At 46.9% G+C, this 24,493-nt stretch overlaps 1 protein-coding gene across 1 annotated transcript in view; it reads left to right on the forward strand.

The window, feature by feature from the left end:
* The window catches only part of LOC144168316 (lysosomal cholesterol signaling protein-like), a 130,750-nt gene that overhangs the window by 36,987 nt on the left and 69,270 nt on the right, over positions 1–24,493 (forward strand). The window contains exons 4-7 of the mRNA XM_077697325.1: positions 12,027–12,151; positions 18,002–18,164; positions 21,044–21,205; positions 24,205–24,288. Coding sequence (XP_077553451.1) covers positions 12,027–12,151; positions 18,002–18,164; positions 21,044–21,205; positions 24,205–24,288 — 534 coding nt within the window. The remainder of the gene's footprint in view (positions 1–12,026; positions 12,152–18,001; positions 18,165–21,043; positions 21,206–24,204; positions 24,289–24,493) is intronic.

Below are 24,493 nucleotides of genomic sequence, written 5' to 3' on the forward strand. Positions count from 1 at the left end.
GCGGGGCGATTTTCCCATTCACTTTCTGGGGTATTTATGTTAGGTATGTTTGTTTCCTATGCTTGGGGGTGGTAGCCAGCGCCATTCGGACTAATCGGGGTGAAGGGGACCTTCTTTTTAACCCCCGGGTCGTGACTCGAGTGTCTACGACATGTCCAGAGTGGTCGACCAGCTTTGAACCCTCTTAAGCTCCCTTTGGCAACAAGACTGCCAGAACAGAGGCCCTCGCTATGAATGTAGCGAATCAGAATAGAAAATGAGGGGCTCGTTGAAAATAACACAGAAATAAGGGTTGGCAGTCGAGAAAACCCCGGAAAGCAAAGGGGAGGATGTGGTAGATCATTGAAACAGATTAAGAATTTGGAAAGAAAGAAAGAAAGTTCTTTCTTTCTTTCTTTCTTTCAGATTAAGAATTTGGAAAGAAAGAAAGAAAGTTCTTTCTTTCTTTCTTTCTTTCTTTCTTTCCAAATTCTTAATCTGTTTCAATGATCTACCACATCCTCCCCTTTGCTTTCCGGGGTTTTCTCGACTGCCAACCCTTATTTCTGTGTTATTTTCAACGAGCCCCTCATTTCCTATTCTGATTCGCTACATGCATAGCAAGGGCCTCTGTTCTGGCAGTCTTGTTGCCAAAGGGAGCTTAAGAGGGTTCAAAGCTGGTCGACCACTCTGGACATGTCGTAGACACTCGAGTCACGACCCGGGGGTTAAAAAGAAGGTCCCCTTCACCCCGATTAGTCCGAATGGCGCTGGCTACCACCCCCAAGCATAGGAAACAAACATACCTAACATAAATACCCCAGAAAGTGAATGGGAAAATCGCCCCGCCGGTAGCGTAGTGGTTATCGCACCAGACCGGTATTCTGGAGGTCGTGGGTTCGGATCCCACCTGGCGGGCATTTTTTCTTCACTTTCTTTCTTTCTTTCCAAATTCTTAATCTGTTTCAATGATCTACCACATCCTCCCCTTTGCTTTCCGGGGTTTTCTCGACTGCCAACCCTTATTTCTGTGTTATTTTCAACGAGCCCCTCATTTCCTATTCTGATTCGCTACATGCACAGCGAGGGCCTCTGTTCTGGCAGTCTTGTTGCCAAAGGGAGCTTAAGAGGGTTCAAAGCTGGTCGACCACTCTGGACATGTCGTAGACACTCGAGTCACGACCCGGGGGTTAAAAAGAAGGTCCCCTTCACCCCGATTAGTCCGAATGGCGCTGGCTACCACCCCCAAGCATAGGAAACAAACATACCTAACATAAATACCCTAGAAAGTGAATGGGAAAATCGCCCCGCCGGTAGCGTAGTGGTTATCGCACCAGACCGGTATTCTGGAGGTCGTGGGTTCGGATCCCACCTGGCGGGCATTTTTTCTTCACTTTCTTTCTTTCTTTCCAAATTCTTAATCTGTTTCAATGATCTACCACATCCTCCCCTTTGCTTTCCGGGGTTTTCTCGACTGCCAACCCTTATTTCTGTGTTATTTTCAACGAGCCCCTCATTTCCTATTCTGATTCGCTACATGCATAGCGAGGGCCTCTGTTCTGGCAGTCTTGTTGCCAAAGGGAGCTTAAGAGGGTTCAAAGCTGGTCGACCACTCTGGACATGTCGTAGACACTCGAGTCACGACCCGGGGGTTAAAAAGAAGGTCCCCTTCACCCCGATTAGTCCGAATGGCGCTGGCTACCACCCCCAAGCATAGGAAACAAACATACCTAACATAAATACCCCAGAAAGTGAATGGGAAAATCGCCCCGCCGGTAGCGTAGTGGTTATCGCACCAGACCGGTATTCTGGAGGTCGTGGGTTCGGATCCCACCTGGCGGGCATTTTTTCTTCACTTTCTTTCTTTCTTTCTTTCCAAATTCTTAATCTGTTTCAATGATCTACCACATCCTCCCCTTTGCTTTCCGGGGTTTTCTCGACTGCCAACCCTTATTTCTGTGTTATTTTCAACGAGCCCCTCATTTCCTATTCTGATTCGCTACATGCATAGCGAGGGCCTCTGTTCTGGCAGTCTTGTTGCCAAAGGGAGCTTAAGAGGGTTCAAAGCTGGTCGATCACTCTGGACATGTCGTAGACACTCGAGTCACGACCCGGGGGTTAAAAAGAAGGTCCCCTTCACCCCGATTAGTCCGAATGGCGCTGGCTACCACCCCCAAGCATAGGAAACAAACATACCTAACATAAATACCCCAGAAAGTGAATGGGAAAATCGCCCCGCCGGTAGCGTAGTGGTTATCGCACCAGACCGGTATTCTGGAGGTCGTGGGTTCGGATCCCACCTGGCGGGCATTTTTTCTTCACTTTCTTTCTTTCTTTCCAAATTCTTAATCTGTTTCAATGATCTACCACATCCTCCCCTTTGCTTTCCAGGGTTTTCTCGACTGCCAACCCTTATTTCTGTGTTATTTTCAACGAGCCCCTCATTTCCTATTCTGATTCGCTACATGCATAGCGAGGGCCTCTGTTCTGGCAGTCTTGTTGCCAAAGGGAGCTTAAGAGGGTTCAAAGGTGGTCGACCACTCTGGACATGTCGTAGACACTCGAGTCACGACCCGGGGGTTAAAAAGAAGGTCCCCTTCACCCCGATTAGTCCGAATGGCGCTGGCTACCACCCCAAGCATGGGAAACAAACATACCTAACATAAATACCCCAGAAAGTGAATGGGAAAATCGCCCCGCCGGTAGCGTAGTGGTTATCGCACCAGACCGGTATTCTGGAGGTCGTGGGTTCGGATCCCACCTGGCGGGCATTTTTTCTTCACTTTCTTTCTTTCTTTCCAAATTCTTAATCTGTTTTTATGATCTACCACATCCTCCCCTTTGCTTTCCGGGGTTTTCTCGACTGCCAACCCTTATTTCTGTGATATATATATATATATATATATATATATATATATATATATATATATATATATATATATATATATATATATATATATATATATATATATAGCGAATCAGAATGGGAAATGAGGGGCTCGTTGAAAATAAGACAGAAATAAGAATTGGCAGTCAAGAAGACCTCGGAAAGCAAAGGGGAGGATGTAGTAGCTCAAGATAAAGAATTTGGAAAATAAGAAAGAGGAGAAAAAATGCCCGCCAGGTGGGATTCGAACCCACGACCTCCAGAATACCGGTCTGGTGCGATCATTGAAGCTGCACAAGAAATATTTGATCACGTCGGCGTTCCACACACTTCATTAGCGCTTGTGTTCCATTCGCGCTTCTGTTTCGGCAGGCACTTCTTCAATTCCAACTCTTCTGCCTCCAAGCGAGCGACATGCGTCCATTCGATACCTGGGCCTCGAGTTTTATTCTAGCGGGAAAACATTTGGCTGTCGGTTTCCCTACCCCGTCTTGGGCATCTCACTGTATAACATGCCAACCCAGACCCAAACCACTGTACGTTTTGGTTTGCGGTGGTAGGAACATTATAGTTCCCTCCATGGACTTGTTTTGCTACACTTCTCACCACGGGTGACAAAGACTGTTTGCTGAGTATCATCGCAATAATGAAGAATGACTCAAGTGGTCTAGGCAGGGCCAATTACTTTGCACGAAAACCTCGTTAATGGGACAACATTTGTTAGCGAGTGCCTGATTTCACTAGCGAAAGGAAAGATGACGTCAGCAGGCACAGGCAGAACAGAGGTATGGCAAGACAATCGCGCCAGCGAGCATATCGGTGTGGGCGTCACTTTTGCGGCGAGCTTTGTTTTAGGCACGATGCTGCTTGGACCATAACTACCACCTCATTTGTAGGTTTGTATATCCGAAAAATCTACTTTTCTAGTCAAAGTAAACAGTCAAAGAATCATCACTTTCTGTTCTGAGTCTGCAATCTGGCGCAGAATTCATCAGTTCATGTCGATAGCACACAACTACTGATTACCACTTCTTTCTCTGTTGCTTCTTCAAGGTCCTCTACCATCCGCACGTGTTCGTCTCCTTGTTTGCAATCATCGTCAACGTTTGGCGATCCGGACAGGAACTTCCGGGGCCTCTCGTGAGCATCTTAAAGGCAAGTCAACCTTTCAGTTAGAAGGAGCAATAGATGTGTATGTCAGGGGTGTGCTAGTACATAATTCTCTTCATATAAATGTAAACAAGCTTATTCTTCTTTCAGTAGTCCCTGCAAACCACGGCGGGTAAACCAGTGTATTCAAATCAATTTTGAGGGAAAGTGTTATTACATACTGCATGCCAAATACTCTCGAAGTGTATCGTACTTCGTATTGCACAAGTTACCTGTTGAAGAGGACGGAAAAACAAAAGTGAACACTCTATGCTTGAATTCATGTATCGTACTAGTTTGCAGTTTGCCAAGAAACACCCCAGAGAGAGATAGAGAGAGAGAGAGAGAGAGAGAGCAGTCTTTAATGGCACTGGTGAGGTTAGCCTGGTAAACGCACCTAGCTTGGTACACCAGATGTATGAGAAGGAATGATATTGATGTAGTGATGATGATGTCTATGATTACGATGATGGGCTCACTAATGAAGCCATATTTAAAGAGTCTGTTCAAGACCTGTACTTCGCAGGAAAGTCAATAGGCTATTGACGCACGAGATGCTCATTTTGAGTTACACCAATGGCCTAACACGTCACTTGGCGTTAGTCCTCTAGAAAGCGGCTGGCCCAGGGACACTAACAATCAACTTGGGCCGTTACAACCCCTGCTACAATAATTTGTATTGCGATAGTACTACCTATTGCTGTGTTTGTAAAGGAACTTTTTCATCGTGCCACCTTTATCACAGTACTCCGACTAAATTAGGCGCTACCCACATGAATCTTGTGTAATGTTCGGCCTTGAATGAAATATCGCTGCAAAAGAACGAAGAATAACGAAAGTTTGAAAAGCCAGCGTTACTTCCTCCCTTTAGCTTATTGTGCCATTTATCTCCATTTAGCTTATGTAGCCTGTAAAAAGGCAGAAATATTCTCCCCTATCGTCTACCATCTGCCGTCGGCACCAACGCCGATAACGGACGCATTCTTCGTTGCACAGTGGCTTTTGCCAGTTGGGTGTACACGACGACTCTGTGCAATACCGCCCCTGCAGAATGCTGGTTAGTTATCCGCTCACTGTCTTTTTTAAATGCAGAGCATTTCAGTAACTCACGATGTCACCCGCGTTGACGTCCGTAGTCGTAGTCCGCACCCCTCCCCCTACACTATATAAAAAAAAATACTATCCGGCGCCTGGTTTCGATCCCTCGACCCTGCGGGCGGAACGCAATGTATATGGTGCTCTACCCACTGCGCCACAAAGCCGACACAGAATGGGAGGCTACGAACGCGCCTTATATCCTTGGCTCATTCAAACTACGTCAAGAAGCTGCTGATACAACGCATTCACTACCACCAACTCCCCAAACACTAAACGTTAACGCAATACACCCACCCCCTATGCGACGCATTTACTCGAGTCCCCCTCGCGGGGAGATGGGCACAATTTTTTTCTATCACCATGTGCTCGCCACGCAAGCGCATGTCTCGCCAGCGGTGTGTTTGGCGCACATTTTATTGACGCCGCTGCATGCTTGCTTGGTGCGACTCGCCTGCGCCCTGTTCAACGTTACCACCTCATTTCTGGACGTTTTCTACTCACGCGCAAGGCTTAAAAGACGGCCGCGATTATACTAAAGTGCCTCTTTCTTCATCGACGAACACGGACCGCAGCGTATTGAGGCATCAGTTACCAACAACAGAAGACCCCCATTCAGTAGAATTTTCTCTGGCGTCTCTGAATGGTTGCCAGACCAGCTGTGCGCTCTTCGCTAAAAGAATGAAGACAGAGTGTATTACTCAACCATACGCGCCATACTGTTTCCTTAACAATTTTGCTTCTTTGAGCTATTCTACTGCTTCTTGCAAAACTTGAAACTAATACAAGGTTGTAATTGCGCGGGTTACAATTGACGAAATAACAAAACACAGCTGAGGCTGACGCATCCCTATGGGTTATTGATATAAACAACGAGCTCATTGTTCCTGCTTGCATGCTCTACGATCAATGTTATAAATACTTTGCAACCGTTTAAGTAGCCGTTTAAGGTTTCGTTGGTCTTTGTGATCACGCGGATGTTGCAGACATATGAAAACTATACTATGCGTTGTGCAATGTGTATGTATACGTGTATTATACTTGCGCTATTGTCTATTGCGTGTATGGTGCGCTGCAATACCTACCATGAAGTGTACGTCGCTGTGTTGTGCTATGTTTCATCCCACTCTGTGACCGCCGACGTGCGGCCTCTATAATGTTCCCTATATATACGTTAGCCATGGAGGATGCAACTTGATGTAAGGGCCCACTGGTATTGATGCTTAGTAGCTGCAACTCCACGCCCCCCCCCCCCCCCCCAATTTTGTCTTAGCGTTACGTATTGGTCAATTCTAAGCAATTACGATTAGTTACTTCGAACTCGCTAGATGGGGAGCAGTGTCATCTCCTCGTTTGGACGGATGTGACGGATCCGTTTTTTGCGCCGCCTGCACTGCTTCGCGCTAGGTTGCACGATAGCACACGATCTGCGTTTTGGTGTATCTGTTGTAGCAAGGTAAGGCGACTGACAACAGCTAGTTGGTCTTAAGCGGCCGCATTGGATGTTTGTGATCTCCGGTGTCGGTGAACGGTGGAGTTACTAGCCTGTGGGAAATAAAAGTCGCACTCTGAATATAATCGTTGTCACTTCTGCTCTGTGAACGGCGACGCGTTCGCGCTGAAAGCGAAGGCAGAACCCCTCCCGGGACGAATGGAAGTGGCGCATACGGATGGCGTCATGTCTTGCTAACCGCAGGTCTGGTGCTTGGTAGATGATGTCTTGGTTATTTTAGCGCATTTTAAGCGCACACAGCCAGAGTAATTTTCCTATCTGTACTTCCTCGATCCTAAAAGTGATCCGTGCTAGGCCTTTCTCGAGGAGCAACCCCTGTTCGGGTAGCGGCGCCATGCGGCTTAAGGGGTATTCACACGACGGAGCGTTTCAGCGGAGAAATCCGAGGGAGGTCGTGACGTCACCGCAGGCGGACCTCCGCTCGGCTAGCTCCTTCGCTCACACGGAGGATGCGACTTTCGGACGGACATCACTGTTTGCAGCCGCCTATCTCGAAAGCATAGCTGCCGTACCACCGCCGATTCCGCGACGGCGGCAATTTCTGTTAAGCGCATACGTACTGATCTTGTCAACCGACCAAAAATTGGTCGTCGACGCGATGCAGGTGCTGCCGCGGGGAGAGAACGGCGCGCGACGTAGTAGCAGCCGGCCGGCCCACCTACAGGCCCACATACTGATGTTAGGCTTAACACTGCGGCGAATATTCGATCGCCGCTCCGGCAAGCGGCTCAGGTGACGATTTTTAAAGCAATTTTCCATCACATCATTACCCCATTTCTCGTATACGTAGCTTTGTTTGCGCCCTGGGGAGCAATAACAAGCTGTCGCTCGAGCTACCGGCGCCGGCCTGCGCCACTTCGCAGCCGCGGCCGCCGCTCGCCAAGCGCCCGTGCTGGTGGTACGCGGCTCCCTCAGTGCGCCTGTCATGTGCGCCACGCATTTTCGCGTCCAATGTATTAAGAAGCGATAAAAATAAAGTGCCTGCAACCGCTCTAGAACTTCAGTCGCGGCCAGCTGCCCGACGAGCAGACGAAATCCCGCCGCCTCCGCCGCGGAGCGTCGGAGGGTTTGTAGCTCGCGAGCAGAAGCTCCGATCTCCCATCGGAGGCGGTGCGCCGGAGAGAAACCGTGACGTAGGGGTCACGTGGCGCGCACTCCTAGGAGCGAAACGGCGGATTTCTCTCTCGTGTGAATACCCCTTTAGGGGAGGCACGCTTCTTCGTTAGCTCTAAAAAGGAGGGGCAGAAACGCGCTCCTCCCTTTTAAAGGGACAATCCTTCTACCTCTATGGGAGCACTGTATGATACCTTCCTGTTTCACACTTAAGGGAGAAACTACCCCACCCTTTTTTTCTTAGAGTGAAGATTTATATTTTGTTGCTTTGTGGAAATCCTATTCACTCAGGCGGAATGATACTCTGGGTTTGGGATCGGTTTTGGCTGGAATGTTTGTTGATCCACTAATTGTTTAAGTTAAGATGGAGCCCAATATGCATTTTTTGTCAAATTTTGAATCCTGTTTAGTGACGGCTGCAGTGTATGCTTTCATGTGTCCAAAGGACCCTATAACGCACAATGCGCGAATGGGGCCTGAATACAGCGAGTATTTTATGTCTACTATTTTGTGGAGGCTTTGCGAGGTTGAATAGGACAGACGGTGGTACCAACCCTTGCGGGATGCCCCTCTCAGAGTTTTTTCTTGGAAATCTGTGCGTAGGCTTGCTTAGATTAGTGTCAGTGTTCTTACTTTTAGGAAACCTTTGATGTAATTGGCCGTTCTTCACATCTTGTCTTTTTGAGATTTTAATTACGAGAAGGTAGCTCCGCTGTTAGCCGATTTTCTGGCTCACGCTTTTGGTCATTGAGGGAACCTTTTCTTTGTATTTTGATAGAGCGTGGCCAGTCGCGGTCATGGAAAACTTCCTGTTAATAGCTGTTAATAGGCAGCTATGGCGTTGTGAATACTGTGCTGCAGCGAAATAACTCAGATAGGCGCACTCTGTAAAGAGATCTATAATACGCTAGCATTGAAAATGTAAAAAAAAATGAACAAGAGAAACAGAGCTGGTGCTATCCGCCGCGACGCCCGCCATGAGGTAATCATAAGCGTGGTCTGTGTTTTTTACTGTAATCCTCCTCTGCCACGTTCCCTCTCTCTTTCTATTTCTATCCCTCTGCAAGTACCCAGGTAATGTCAGTGTTCTGCACGGCGGAGACAACAACACCGGCTAAAGCCTGCAGCAAAGATACTCGAATTTGACAGTTTACGCGTCGCTAGGCTTAAAAAGAAACGCGAGTGATTTATTCGCTGAGCTATAATCCCTTTCTTGACCTTCGAGTGAGGGGCCCTGTTTGCGGTGCTTCTGAACCCAGAGAAAACAACAATTCTGCGGTTTTCCGGAGTGAAAAGCCAAAGTTAGCCAGTCATTCTTTGACAAAGGCTCTGTTTTTCGTGCTGCACATTGTAGCAGCCTTCGTGAGTTTTGTGATTGCAGGTAATCATCAGTAGCGGGGGACTTCATTACAATTTTTCGAACGTGCTTTTGAAGCTATTAAAAGGCGTGCTCACATTTCTTTATTTCTGCACAATGAAAAGTGGCGTGGTATCTGCTAGTTGTTCAGGATCGTATTCCGAGCTTTTTTTTCTTTGTTCTGTTATCTAGTTCATTCATGCACTGATATGACGTATCCAGGCGCGCACGTTTATAGTTATTGGCATATTCCTGCGTTGTATTTCTATTCTTTCCTGCACTTTTAGTTCTGTGTGGTCGCTGATTTGGGGCCTTGTCTTATTAGGTCCACTGCTGGCATCAGGAGCAGGGCTTCAAAGACCAACGTCTTTTCAGTGGTAATCAGCAGACGACATGTTTTTCCTTGGATCACCGCCAATTGCTACAGACGTCGATATTCCTTTCCGAGTGATTTGGCGTGACAGTTATAGGAAACTACGTCAGGATTACTTTTACTCTGCTATTATGGGCGCCATTAAAAAATGAAATGCCCGGACTGCGTATTTTCTGGCTTTAATATTGTTCCAGAACAATAGAGATATAAATATGTTCAGGCTGGGACTAGAGTGTTGTACGTCGGAAGAAAGCAAGGAGCCTGAGCAAAGAGGGAATACGAGTAGAAGGATGGCGGTATAACAAGCGTTCAGAGCCAAAAGCGCACTTTGGTGGGAAGACAGACAACACGTCTTTACTGGCCTTTCGAATGATCCTAGCGTGTCTTTAGTCCTCCCAGAGAACCTTACCGACGCGTTGGAGGAATACCGTCGAGTAAGCTTCTTTTAGAAGATTTAATGAGGTCGCAGAGGGTCGAATTCGGGATGCGGCCCAGGGCGTCTTCCCGGTGGGAGCACATTGGAAATTTTGATCGTGTATGCGCGCGCGAGAGAGATTGATTTTGTGCGCTTAAGTTCTTGTGGGTGGTACGAAGAGTAAGTTGTGTACGACAAAAGTGTGCACGGTGACGTTAACTTATGAAAGCAGTCCCACGTGTGGCATTTATTCGCGTGGCAACCGCGCCGGAATTGGCAGCGCTGAGCTAGCGAGGGACGAGGTTCCACGAATCTCAAGCGCGATGTGCTTCCCCTTGCGAACATCGAACGATAGTCCAATGCTTACGTCACGGAGGTTGCTTACGCAGTCTTCGGGTGTTCGGTTGTCGATTGCGGCTGTTTGAGGCCCTATTCTAGGAAGCCACGGGAAATGGGAATTATACAGCATATGCACGCAGAAATAGAAAGAGATAATTGGCCTACTCGCTTCGCTGCAAATGTCGTCGAAAGACGATATTCTTCCGCAGCCACTGTGATACAACTGCTTTTTCTCTCTCCCTTACTCACCTCTTATACTCTTCCCCTAATGTCTTGGTTCTCCCATGACAAACGCAATAGAGGTTTGCTGAATTGAATTCAAATTTCGTGGTAATGATGCTGACCTTCCATCTGGTGGAACCTTTCATTCCTCAATTACGGTTTACTGTTTGCCTTGGCGATCGAGCCACGAGCTCCAGGCTTGAGAGCAAGCCGTTTTTGTATTTTGCCGGTAAAATATTACTTTTGAGGCGTCCTTTGTGTTTGTTATCGCAGAACATTACACCCGAGCCTATTTCTAATTGAAATAACAAGGCTAGTGTCATTTATGTATTTATGTTTCGCTTCAAATGTGTCTAATGCTTTGGTTTTGCTGAACAATCTTCACAATTAAGTATCAACTATGGGACCAGATTTACTTGTTCGGAAATATTTTGTCTATATAAACTTTTTGTTTAAGGATTTTTTGAGCTTTTGGATGGCGTCTGAATGGAGGGACAGACAGACAGACAGACAGACAGACAGACAGACAGACAGACAGACAGACAGACAGACAGACAGACAGACAGACAGACAGACAGACAGACAGACAGACAGACAGACAGACAGACAGACAGACAGACAGACAGACATTTTCACGTTTACGTAACCTAAGAAAGACGGTCGTCTTTCTAACGATCTCGCCAAACTGACGCCAAATGAATCCCATGATACGCGACCATGACACAGAAAATGATAGTAGGACTGCCACCTTCATTGTTGTTAATTACTACTAGAAAAAAAGGAACGGTAGTTTGACGGGGGATTGCAACTCTTCAATCGTCATTTTTCAAAATAAATTTGTGCTTAGTGAGCTTACCAGCATCCACGTCTTAATAATAACTAGGATGGCAGGGATCCTTACGTTTACGTGTCGTCGGCTTCGTGTTACCACTTTGAAGAGGATGGGGCGTAGCTTCTTATAGACGCGGGTGCGTCTAAACGCAAGTCCAGTGCGTTGCAAAATACGATCTTCCCCAACGAAAAACGGTTGGATTGGACCAGGTCGGTTGATGAGTGGAACGAATGCATCGCACAGCAGTTAGCACATTCAGGTTGTAAAAGCGGTCCCCGTGAAATATACTCACACCATGCCCAGTCGAAAAAAAAAACGACAAGAAACAGTTCTGTAGTTTGTCGTATTTTCGCGTGTCGTATTTTCGTCTTCTCATATTCTTGTCGTGTCGTCATTCTGGTGTTCTGTCGGGTGTCATATTCCTGTCCTGATTTCGATGTTCCGTAGTGCCGAATTCCGATCTTGTCGTCATCTTTATGTTCCACCAGCAGTTCCACGTGGTTTGAATGTTATTGGTCATTGTGAAGAATACCGTAAATGACAGTTCTGTTGTGACTACAGGATTTTTTGTCGTTGTGAAAATTGACTTTGTCATTAAGACAGAAATGTGTGTCGTGACAACAGATGGCTTTGTCGTAACAACAGGACTTCTGTTGTCCCAACAAAGTTTTTTTTGTCGTACTACCAGAATCCTTGTTAGGTTTGTGCGGTATTCGTGTTATGATTTTAGACTGGGTGTCATGACTTCTCAGGTTCTAGGGGACGCCTTCGCTGCGCCCATTCTCTTCCTGCTGGGCTACCACATCGAGCAGTCCTTCCGAAGCCCAAGCATGAGGGAGCACCTGTTTCCGGCCGTGATCCTGGCTGCCGTAAAGTCGTAAGCAGGCTTCCATAGGTGGTGGTTCTCTCTATGCACGTTGTTAAAGGGCTAGACAAGACACAGATTTGTTCAGTTGAAAAGAACTAGCCCTTGGTAACTCACTCAGCTCCATTTCAGCTACAGAATCTGAATTTTAAACGAAAGCAAAATTAATAAAAATTGAATGGAATGGAATGCAGGACCTTATTAGGAGGACGGACATAGGAAAAAGGTGGGACATGGGAAAAAGGGTAGGAGAAGATGGTTCATACCGTTCACTTAACACCTTATATCTGGTGACACCCTTAGGGGTACCATACTTACAGTTTAAGTAGTGGCGAGGACACTGTATTACGACGATCATCCGGGTACCCAAAAGAAGCCTTTGGGGAGCCACAAAGGGTGTGGTTGGGGGTCATCTAGAGAGGGGGTGAACGATCTGCCATCGTGCTACTTTATGCAGGCCTGTAAGAGACCTGTATTTAGACCGAATTCTCTAATTTGGTCTAACATTTATGGATTGTCTCTGACATGTTGGACGTGTCCTTCAGAAGTCGGCGGGCGTACTTGCGTTGTAAGGAACTGGTCGCGGTCAGTTAAGCAAGCGTAACATGTCCACATGAGGTGGAATAGGTTCGGTGTATTGTTGCTGCCGCAGTAGGGGCACCGCGGACTACCGGCAGGGTGTCTGGGCGTTGTCCATTTGAAGACGATGTCCGGAGTGTACGCAGAGTCAGCGTAGACTTTATTGACGAGAAGTTTCTCCTATTCTTGGAAGGAATTGCATAGAAGGAACAAAGTCAGGTGGGGAAACGTCGGCAAGCCGTTGCCAGCGGAGGCTTTAATTCCGGGCCACAAACATTGAAAAACTAAAATTTTATAGAACAGTGACGTATTATGGGCAGGAGTGACATAATGGAGGCCAGCACTAAACACACAGCCTGCTGTAACTGCACGCCAGCATTCAAGTAAAATGATAAACCGGAACTATGAAGTACCCAATGCAATCGGCCAGTCGGTTTCTTGGGGTGGCTTAGGTCAGCGGCGGCCGATCACTCCAACAAGATTGTGTGACCTCATAGAGGCATTGCCGGAAGTGGCTGCGGAGTGGCCACTGTTTCGGGTGTTATCTTTATTTCTGCAGTTTTCGATAAGATTAGTATCATTGTTTTCGGCCCAAATCAGTGCTTTTATTGAAACAACCTTAAATTTTGTCTTGGTAGCCTCGTTAAGAGGAAAAGCGCTTAAGGTACTGCACTTTCGCTGTGCTAGGCCATGCGTGCGGGAACGTGAGAGTGAGAGAGAGAAAAAGCGATGAGGAAGAAAAAAAGATATTACATTCGAAGAGTTTCATAATAACATAAACTAGAGGGAAATATGGCACAACTGTCTATGCAAGCCGCGGTTGAGCGAGCGTTCGGCCATGTACCTGGCAGGCACGTTCCACTTGTCCTTGGCTTGGCTTATGAACAGGCTGGAAAGTTGCCTCTGGCTGCAAAAAAGTAACAGTATTAGTGTAGAAGATTAATGAAATTTGTTTTGTTACTGTAACGTACGAACCTTCACAGTGATGTTACTATGTTTTCTAGACGAAATGTGACGCTGTATTAGGGTTGTTAATTTTCTGTTGGGTTATTTTGTGAGTACCATAGATGTACACTATGAATACGCACATATTTCGGCCTTCAGATTAGCAAATAATGGTCGGCGCTTTGGGATATGGTGCAGAAAATATGAAAAACATGGCGTTTCTGGACGTAATATTTGTGTGACGAAATAAAAAGTGCTTGAAAATTGGTCGAAAAATCCTTGAGCATTCTTTACGCACTTTGGACTTTAGCATGGTAAAATAATTGGGCAATTATGTTTGACCCCATTGCCGCTACAAATCTGGAGATAACTCCGTAATAAATAAATGCGACGGCTCAAACATACGTGACTGTAAACACTGTACAGACTTGATTACTATCGGCCCATAAAGAAGCTGCAAAATTATGAAAAAAAAAACGAATTGTTAAAGCTAGCTTTTCACTAAGCCCCTAATTTTCTTAGTACAATTTTGAAAACTCCGAAATGAGACAACCTCCCGACCAGCTTTATTTACAGTATGCACCAGAGTAGCTTCTAATTTTCTTCGTACACCTTAAAAACACCGAAATGAGACAGCCTCCCGACGATCTTTTTTTACACTGTGTTCACCAGAGTAATCAAGCAAGTAGTTGCTTAATTCGACGCAATATAACAAAGCGAAAGTAATTAAAACAGACACTAAACAACCAACGTGAGCCCACCATTTGCACTCCTTCCATTCCGGTTTTCCTTCGTCGCTTTAACGATAAGTTTATTGTACACTTCAGTTATTTCTTAAATTTATGGGGCATTACAGTGGTACTGGTAGACGCTGCCTTGTCTTCAGGTGTGCCTGGAGACACTAGAAGATATGCACAAAACAAAACTGCGTGGTTTTCTTGCCATGTTATACGCACGCTTTCGACAGCTTTTCTTTCCCGCCGATAGCGGCACTAGACGGGTTTTCTGGATGCAAAACGGAAGCCACCTAATAGCGGTAATATTGCCTGTGTGATATTGCATGAACACACAAAAAAGGCTCTCGGCTTTTGAAGAATACAGAACGAAATAAATGTTTTCGGTGGGTTTGGGAAGTACATTTTTATGGCTGCCTGATCTAAGTTTTGAATGTACGCACTGGGTTATGAGTCTCTAAGACCAATTCGCACGAGAAAAAAATATCAAAAAAGTGTTTTAAGAACCATTAATCTGATAGAAACGTTTAATGTGTACAGAAGGTTCCCGGGCATAAAAATTCCAAGTTTCCAGACCATCTCGTAACTGGGACTTTTGCTAACCATACCCTAGAAATAAACAGCTTTGCCAGCTAGATAAACAGCTTTACCGAAGAAATAAGCAAGTTGTCCGGTATCTTTAGCAGCAAAACGGTTCCTAAATCTCGCGTTGTCTGCTACTCGTTCCGAAGCGCACTCTGCGCGACATTACGTGCCGACCCGTTACGCAGTCTGAAGCTTGGGCGGAAACCTCGAAAACTGGCCATCGATGTCACTACACCGCAAATACCCCGGAATGAAACTCCAAAAGATTACTCGCAACTCCGAACACGAAAGAGCATTCAGCGCTGTTCAAACAGAGAACAATGCTTACGCGTTCACATATAGAACCAAGGGCGTCTGTGAACTGTTTTGCTGGCTAAAATTTCATCTGGGCTTCGAAGCGTGCTTGGATGTAAGGCCTTATATCACACACATCGATTTCGGACCACGTGGGTATTAAGTTTCCGACACAAATCGCCTCCGCGACTCAGGGCTGAACACGTGACCCCGTGTGAAGCAGCACGACGCCTTCCTCGTAACAGAAACTGTGGGAAGTATTTGGGCATATCAAATACTTCCCAAGCAAATATTTTCCCACCGCTATGACAAGAGCACTGGAGGTCGCCGGAAGACATGTCCTTGTCGCCACCGGCAGTGACCTGTAACCCCCCGTCCCTTACCACATTACTTTGGCGAAATTAAAGTTTTTCTTCCTCCTCCCATTGCGGTACACAGAAAGACAATGCGACAATATCTCCGGAAAATTGGTTTACTTCACCAAGTTCGTTAAAGCTGGAGGTTAGTGCCTTTCTGCTAGCGATAGGTACAGATTGAAGTCCCGTTAAGGGGAGAGATTGTTAAACGAAATGAATGCTTTATGATTTTTCGAAATTCTTGAGTTCCTGGAAACTATCTTAAGACTCTGTTTGATGTTTATGATCGAACTCTGGCCAGTCTTGGCGCTGCTATTCGTCATCAAATCTCGCACGTCCAGTCGATGGTATTTTGCATCGACTCTGTCCGGATGCCGTGTGTGCAATAGAGAACTCCGCTTGTTGGGAATTGCAAAGAAGAGGAAGATGGTGTGGCTCCTGGCTCGAGGGCACGAGTATCGTCATTACTGTACCTGAGTCATCGCCATTAAAGAGACATTCCGAGAGATATCAGGGTTCAGAGAAGGAAGAATTAGCATCGACAACGTCATGGATTTGGTGAGGGAAATTTATCGGCAAAAGGCTGCAAAAAATATCACGGTAGCTGCATTCCTAGACATCAATTCGGCTTTTGACAGCGTTGCTCATGAAGCTATTATAAGGGAAATGACGTTTGTTGGGCTACGAGGGCGGATGCACACTTGGCTCTGTGACTACTTGCCGAATCGGTATGTCTACATGACCACCAATGAAGGCGACACAAGGCGGCATGAGATTACACAGGGCGTCCCTCAAGGCAGAGTTCTAAGTCCTGTCCTGTTTAGCATCTGCCTCATCCGCATCATGAAAGTACTATCCCAAGGTGTCAGCAGGGCATCTACAAAACCTATTATATTATTCAGTTGCAGCATGACAGTACTCGCGTGGCAACGCAGGAACCTGTCGCACAGGTTAACTTGTTTGATAGGTGACGCCCCTTCTTTACAGCGGAGCTGGATTTTTCTGCCCTCCCATTGATTTCGCATGCCCGTGCCTCAATACTCCCTGGAGGGAAGCAAACGAGTCCTGTGGAAAGCTTCACGATGGGTCGGTCGGCGGCAAGAAGGTCCGTCGCAGGGTATTTAGTGTGGAATAAGATATATTGAGGTAGATTAGGGTCTATTGAGCTATCTCAATTCGATGTAAGTTGCGTAAAGTGTAATTTAGGCCTCCTAGGAACCTTTAATACAAAGATAGAAACACGGGAGTTTCATTTATTGCCTCTCTCAGAAAAACCGCTGCCGCTGCAGGGATCGAACCCATGTCATTGAGCTCAGCAGCACAGCGCTTTAGCCACTGAGCCAACTTGGCGCGTTAGGTGATTAAAGAAGTTACTAGGCGAAATGAACGAAGAGGAAATTCTACGTGTATTTTCACATTAAAACATTTTAATGTTGAATGTGAGCATTTCTGGTCAGGGAACGTAGGAAGTAAAAGCCATGGAGAAATTTCTATAACGATCCCTCTCCGGTGACCTCAACGCAGCTCCATCTGGTTTTTGCCCCTGCCAAGTCGTCCCTTCGCGGCGGTTTCATGGCCCACACGACAGCCAGAGTATTAGGCGACCGGACACCGTGAGACCTTTGGCTGTGGATGGCTCATCCGTTAGTTACGTGCCACAACATCACACCAGAATAAAAGTTGGCAAGTTGAATGCGCAAAGCAATCGCCGGCCCACCCGTCACCCCCCCCCCCCTCCCCCACAATCCCCTGACCAAAAGCGTAAACTGAGGCCTTTGTAAACAAACACGTTCCCGCAGCTATATCAACTCCCCCCCCATTAATATCACCCTCTAACACTGCAATGATGTCTGCAGACTCCACCACGTGGAGTGGGCCTGCCAAAGAAACTTAAAGCTTCACCTAACCATGAGCAGTGTAGGAGAGAGAACGGGCCAGCTACAGCAGGTGGTGGAACGAGCGGAGAAGGCAGCAAGCTCCAACGAGTTCTTCAACTGAGGAATCCAACCACGTGCAACTCGCGTTTTACGGAAGTTTTTTTTTTTTTTTTTACAGTACGTACCGAATGCGCATAAACGAAAGGCCGTTTGAGGGTAATAACACTTTAATTCGCGCCACCAGAACGAAGAGCCTCGTCCCCTTTGTTTAGGACAAGTTACGGTGAGCCATTCTTGGCTGGTGGCTTCTTCTCGCAAGTAACCCCTAGCCGTTTTCCAGACGGTATTTGAAAGTTGTATGCAGTCGTGTTCTAAATGACCCAGCCGGAAACTGCCAACGCTTCCACCGGAAGCTCTGCTTTCACAGCTAGTTTTGATAGCCAGAAGCACGACCCCTCGGCTGCCGGGTAACGTCTGCTTTGTTCATTCCAGGCTCGCTCTACCCTTGTTCCTCAAGGTGTTTGTGGAGCTCGCGTACCGGGGGCGAGGAAGCGACGGTCGGGAGCGCTCAAATTTCGCCTTCCTTTACGGTTCCGCTCCAACGGCGCCCATAGTCATCCTGTACGCATCTCAGAAAGCGCTGCCCACATCAACGGTAAGTCCCGTGCTCCCTAGACTCGTTCTCCCTTTATACCCGGGAAACCGCACGTGTACAAGGGGAAACAAACACGCAGGAACACGTTTTCCAGGTGGGAGTTCTGGGCAATTCGTTGAATGCTTCTTAAGTGGAGCTCGTGTGGCCAGGGTTCCGCGTATGCTTGATGTCCGAGAACGAAAACTCTCGAGGCTCCGCGCGTCTTTCAGGGCGAGGCATTTGAATACGAACCTCCCGGTGTGTGTGCTCTTAGAAGGTGGTCATTATCAACGTCGCGTGCCGTTCAAAATATTGATTAAAATCTCAAGCTTACACGTCTGATAACTTGCATGGGCATTTTCAATAGACTAGTAGTTACCAAGAAATACCAGTGTCAAAAAAAGGTAGAGTCACAATGAAAGTGTGCGCGTGAATGTACGCGTAGTTACTGGGTATTATATTAAGACGCTAATTAAGACTATATTAAATCGATGCATTTCATGTAGGTTGATTTAAATACATAGCGTGGCGGTATGTCGTAGTGCTGGAGTGACTCCCGGTAGTCGGTACGAAACGAGAAAAAGATTTATCACGAGAAAATGTCCCTTACGCTTACATTTTCCAGTCACAGGCACTCTTTAAAAATATGCATGCTGAAATTCTACATGCCTATGCCACCACAATATCGGCCAAAACCTAGCATAATTTCTTTATCGCATATGCAACAGAATACACTAAAAGCCACAGCTTGCCGAGGATCTCTCCTAACGATTACAATAAGATGAATGGCGCTTGCCAAGGGCGACTAAAACACGTTACCGCTGTTATTCGGGACAGAACAGAAAATAAAATAACACATAATTTGCAGTCAGCTTATCTTTGATTATATCTTGCATGCAGCCATGTTATCCTCTATTATTCCTGTCTGTTCCCAGAAGAACAAAGTTTTAATTTGTGAAAAGCGTACAGAGGGTTCCAACCTACTTGTGGAAGTGGGACAGCAGAGTTTGCGCACAGAGATGAGATGTGCCGACTTTTCATGGAAGCTTAAAAAAAAGCAAATCAGGAGGCATGCGCGTCGCCCAGCCGTCGTTAACAGTCCAGGGGAATGAAGCGAAGTTTTTGGAGGCAACACTCGAGGGGTCACGTGGGATGATAAAGTGAAAAATGAAAGCTCTCATCTTGTGCATCGCGCATGCGTTGTCAAGGAAGGATCAAGTATAAATGTGTGTGCATGTTTTCATTCAATAAAGAGTTTATCGAAAGCGCTCGCGTTGGCTACTTCCAATGTTTGATTGATTGTGGGGTTTAACGCGCCGACGCAACGCAGGCGATGAGGCACGCCGTAGTGGAGGGCTCCGGATTAATTTTGACCACCTGGGGATCTTTATCGTGCGCCGAAATCTCGTACACACGGGCGTTTTTGCTTTTCGCCTCCATCAGAAAAGCGGCCGCCGCGGCCGGGAATCGAACCCGCGACCGCGTGCTCAGCAGCGCAACGCCTTAGCCACTGAGCCACCGCGGCGGGTTACTTCCAATGTTACGTATGCTTGCGCTTTAAATATGAATCAGATCCAACTAGCAAAGCTTCCTGTTGTACTGAAATTTGGGATCTCAACCACAGTGCTTGTGGATATGACACTTGGAACGAGTGTCATTCATTACGCGTCACTTTGAAGCGTGTTGTTTCAGCAAGCATTGGGCCCCGTTTAAGTGCGTGAACTAAATCGGCTTCAAAAAAGCGGAGCTAGAAATCTGTCGACAGGAGACCGAGCTTTGCGGGAGCCTATCCGGGGTGTGCTCGGTACGTAGAAGACTGGAAATAACGTCGACGACAGGTTCCGGATAACGTTTGCTTTAAATTTATGCTTGAAAACGCTTTACCCCGCTTTCTTCGATATACATTTTCTTTTTACTTTAAAAAAGGCACTTTGTTAAACCATTAAATTTTGGTCTGTCTGTCTGTCTGTCTGTCTGTCTGTCTGTCTGTCTGCCTGTCTGTCTGTATGTCTGTCCGTCCGTCCGTCCGTCCGTCCGTCCGTCCGTCCGTCTGTCTGTCTGTCTGTCTGTCTGTCTGTCTGTCTGTCTGTCTGTCTGTCTGTCTGTCTGTTTTTTTACGTGCGTTTTAACATATTAATAGCATCGACTTCATTTTTTCACTGGCAATAAGCACTGTAAGCGTTGCTAAGCAGCGCCCCTTAAATTTCATCACACCAGCGCGCTGCTGCCATTAGTAGCCTACAAGTTTATAGAGGCGTAATATGGAGAATAGAAACGAAAGGGATGCCTAGGAACGTTTCGTCGCAGCTTACGCTTCACACGGCCGTATTTTAGAGCAAAATCAGTCCCCCAAAATACCATATATTCAGCCCTACAACAAGCGAGGACATATTGAAGTCGTTACTAGCCCTTACTACTACCTTCGGCACTCACGCACCCTCATTCCCAGCCGAAAAGAAGAAGAAATTATTAGTGAACGCACGCATAAATTGGGCTCACATCTCGGTTTCGCTGATACTGAAGTGAAGGGTAAATAAAGCTTATGTCTATGGGCTTCGGCTTCCCGTTTTGTTATACAAAATGACGACCGGTGGACCACCCTAGTAACAGAGTGGCTACCGAGAGACGGCTTTAGGAGGAAATGAAGGTAAAAAATGCGATGGACAGACGGAACAAGGAAATCCAGGCGCAAAGAATGAACTCGAGGAGCGCAGCACAGGAGAGGTTGGAGGTCAATGGGAGAGGCCATCGCACTGCAGTAGACCTAAACCTGGCCTCTCCCTCCAGTAGACCTGGCTGTTGTTGATGATGGGGATCTTCTTGTGTATTACCGAGGTCGCTTCCTTGCAACGTATTCATTGCGACCAGGGCGGCTTCATGTCTGCAATCTCCTTTTTCAGGTCGCGGTGAGTGTCGGTGTGTGCACCTTGCTCTCTCTGCCGGTGATGTTCGCCTCTGCCGGCGTCATCAGCGCCGATGACGATGTTCTGCGCACGGTCTCCATGCGGTTGCGATTGATGCCAATCCTGGCTTGCCTCGCCGGACTCAGTTTCGTGGCATCGGTAAGTGTTAGAGCTGGTTCTCTACAAGCTGCTTCTGACGATTGAAAATTTCTAAAGCGCAATGCTTTCTTCTGGCCGAGATGTTATAGGATCGTCAAAATCACTCAGATAAATGGTTTCGTATCGACAAAGGTTGGCTAGTTAGAGGGACACTGAGTGAATTTGTCAAGCTCCCGTTTTTGCTTGCACTGCGTAGACTGGCTCAAATTAGCACACTTTTCATTGTTTATCCGGTTGACAAATCGGTAATTATTTTACAAAGCGCGAAAGAAGAAAAACTACCATGCGCGGTTTGCGGCGGCCGCACCAACTAAAGCTGTGACGTTGGGAGGAACGGGCACCGTGATTGGACGATGCCCAAGGTGAGCAACCAAACAAGTTTCGGTTTCGGTTTCGGTTCTGTAAAACACAACCGGTGGCGTTGTTGGATGGGCATTCTCAATAACTCAGTAATCATCGTACCGCGCTTCTGCCATGTTGTCAGCTGTAAAAATGCATAAAGATAAGCCTCCCAGGACGGCTTGGAATCGTAGCATTCACTAGCCGAGGCCTACGCAGTGCATGGACGCCCTCCGCGTACCCGCAGACGCCCAAATGTCATGCGCTTTTCCCCCATATTTGGAGCTTGCCTCACTCATGCCTGTACCGTAAAAAGTGTGTTCGCACCAGGCCAAGGGTCTGTTCATTCTGGCCTGTGCCCACTGCCCGCAAGCAGTCGGTGCTTATGGCAACAGCACGCCAACGAGAACTTGCTAGCGCGCCAGTGCCAGCCTGCGCGCGTTCTGTGAACTAGTGGCAACAGCACGCCAACGAGAACTCGCTAGCGCGCCAGTGCCAGCCTGCGCGCGTTCTGTGAACTAGTTCGTGGAGCCATGAACGTTGCGGCCCAAAAAAAGGTGAACTCAATGTAGAAAACATTGGCAGAAAACGAAAAAGTTAACTTACAAAAAAAAAAGCACGTACCCGCGGGGACTCGAACTCGTGACTTGCAAAACACTTGCGGCAACATTCCTAGCGCCCCAGACCGCTCGGCCAACTTACAAAAAAAAAAGCACGTACCCGCGGGGACTCGAACTCGTGACTTGCAAAACACTTGCGGCAACATTCCTAGCGCCCCAGACCGCTCGGCCACGGGACGGGCTCCGCCCACCTTGGTAATATAAGGTATATATTGCACAACAAGTTTACACTTTTATTTAGTTTTGGCATTTAAAGCAGCTTAGGTGACTATTTGTTGTATTGCGCTCGTGCAGTAAGCGTCCCCCGAGTTTCCACAATAGCTCACGTCTAGCAATTGCATTTCGTAGACGAAAAAGCGTTCGCAGATGCGTCGTCGTGCTGCTGACCGCTGTGCTTGTTCGCCCAGCGCAAAAAAGTGCTTCCCACACCCTAATTTTACGCTGTACGGTAAAAATATCAGTTGATTTTATTTCCTTAGTACCTATATTGACTTCGCTGACTCTTCTCCCGCCTTCAAGAGGCCTTATATTTTCCTACTGGCGTACCAGTCAGCTTAGCGTCGCATGTGCGCTTGTGCAGCGCTTGTGTGAAGCGACCTTGACTTGGAGCTCAATACAGTGTACAAACTAACCAAGTAAAAAAAGGCCCATTCTTCCATTCACAAACGTGTCCTGGCTTCGTTTCAACTGAGCGCTGGGCCGACTGACTCTGTCTGAAGGCCGGGGAGCCATGCAGTAGCGCAGCCAATTGCGAGCTCGGCTCCTCGCGACGTCACACGAAAACGCCGCAGAAAATGGGCGAGCGTAAAGAGAGGAGGACAGCATTTTCGAATTAATTTTTCTACTAAATAAAATCGCGTAAACGCGCCCAGAGTGGTCGTAACATGGCCTGGGGACTCCGGACTACAATTTGCGCAAGTAATCCCTCAATGTTTACATATCACTTCAGTGTCCCTTTAGAGCGCGACTGCGCTCCCCGTATTCTGTAACGAGGCTATTGCGGAAAAGCACAAAGACGACGTGCCAGAGAAGAGATAATCATCATGAGCTAGTAAAGAAAGAGGATTAAGCGAGTGTTCTAAGCGCAGCCACTGCTCCACGTCTAGTTCCTCAAGCCAGGCTACAACATAGAGGACATTCTATTGAATACATTCCAGAAGGCCCGCTGCAATGACAGCGGGTTTACCAGTGTCTCCTTTCATTTTTTTAGTATTTTCAACCTGATTGGGTGGCTACAAAATAGGCTACCGTGACCGTTGCTGCAATTTTTGAAAATGTGTGAGCGATCGCGACGTGAATGTTACGTGAACAATAAAGGAACCAAATGACATGAAGCGCGCATCGTTTGGTCGTGAACCGGGCCTGTGATACCCCTTTTAGGTTCAGTTGAGGTTACGTATGGGCGCTCTAAAGAATAGACACGTTTTTGCAACCTTCTTCATATTAAGGTCGATCGCAGCACATATTTGTGATACATCGCGGGCGCCGGTGACGTCGTAAAATACGGTAGTCTTTGCAGTAACAGTGGGGGAACTTTCACGGTCCTCCGCTATCCGTCAGGGAGTTTTTTCTTTCGTATTAGTTTAAGGATTCCACAGTAGATTCCTTCTTCCCGGTTTGAGCATTGAGAGCTGGAGGAGTTGCCGGAGAGAGGGAGTGAGATACAAATCTGGATTTACTTTCCTCAATAGAGGCACCGCCTGTTAAAAGGCATCGCAGACAGGGAAGCAAATACATTTGATAATTATGAAAGCAAAACCCCTTCTTGCGTGAACTCCGGTCGTCCACAGTACGTGGCCGAGTTAACTGTCCAGCATATTTTTGTTTCTAGCCACATACCTTGCGACATGCACGACAGGGAGTACCTCTAAAGCTTACCACTCAGGGTGTGACATCTTTTGAGGAAAGAAAATACTAAAGTACATTCAATAGTTATGTAAATTATTGGAAATTAATACAATAGTAATTAATTAAACTAATCAGGGGCTACAACGTTCTTTAGTACGTACGTCCAGTGTCCACTGCGACTATTCATTACAGGTGTTTGTAATGGCGTCACTGGTGCTGGCTAGAAGAACAAAGGCATTCATCGGGAACGTTCTTCTTTGTCTACTTGCCTGCGAGGTACGTGGCACTTTTATTGGGTTTCTGGCGGGTTTTACGCGTTTTATGCTGCTCCCTTACTTGCGATATTAAGACTTGTTCAGGCATTGTCTTAAATCATTTTCTGCGTTCATCGCGCAGACAAAAAAATGCCACATCGTCATTTTGAGAAGGCAGATGAATAACAGGACTGTACACGTCTCTTCTTTACGGCTGTAGCCAGTTA

This window comes from Haemaphysalis longicornis, unplaced genomic scaffold, assembly GCF_048455015.1.
Source record: "Haemaphysalis longicornis isolate Haplotype H1 unplaced genomic scaffold, Haemaphysalis longicornis Haplotype H1 scaffold_2, whole genome shotgun sequence".
NCBI lineage: Eukaryota > Metazoa > Arthropoda > Arachnida > Ixodida > Ixodidae > Haemaphysalis > Haemaphysalis longicornis.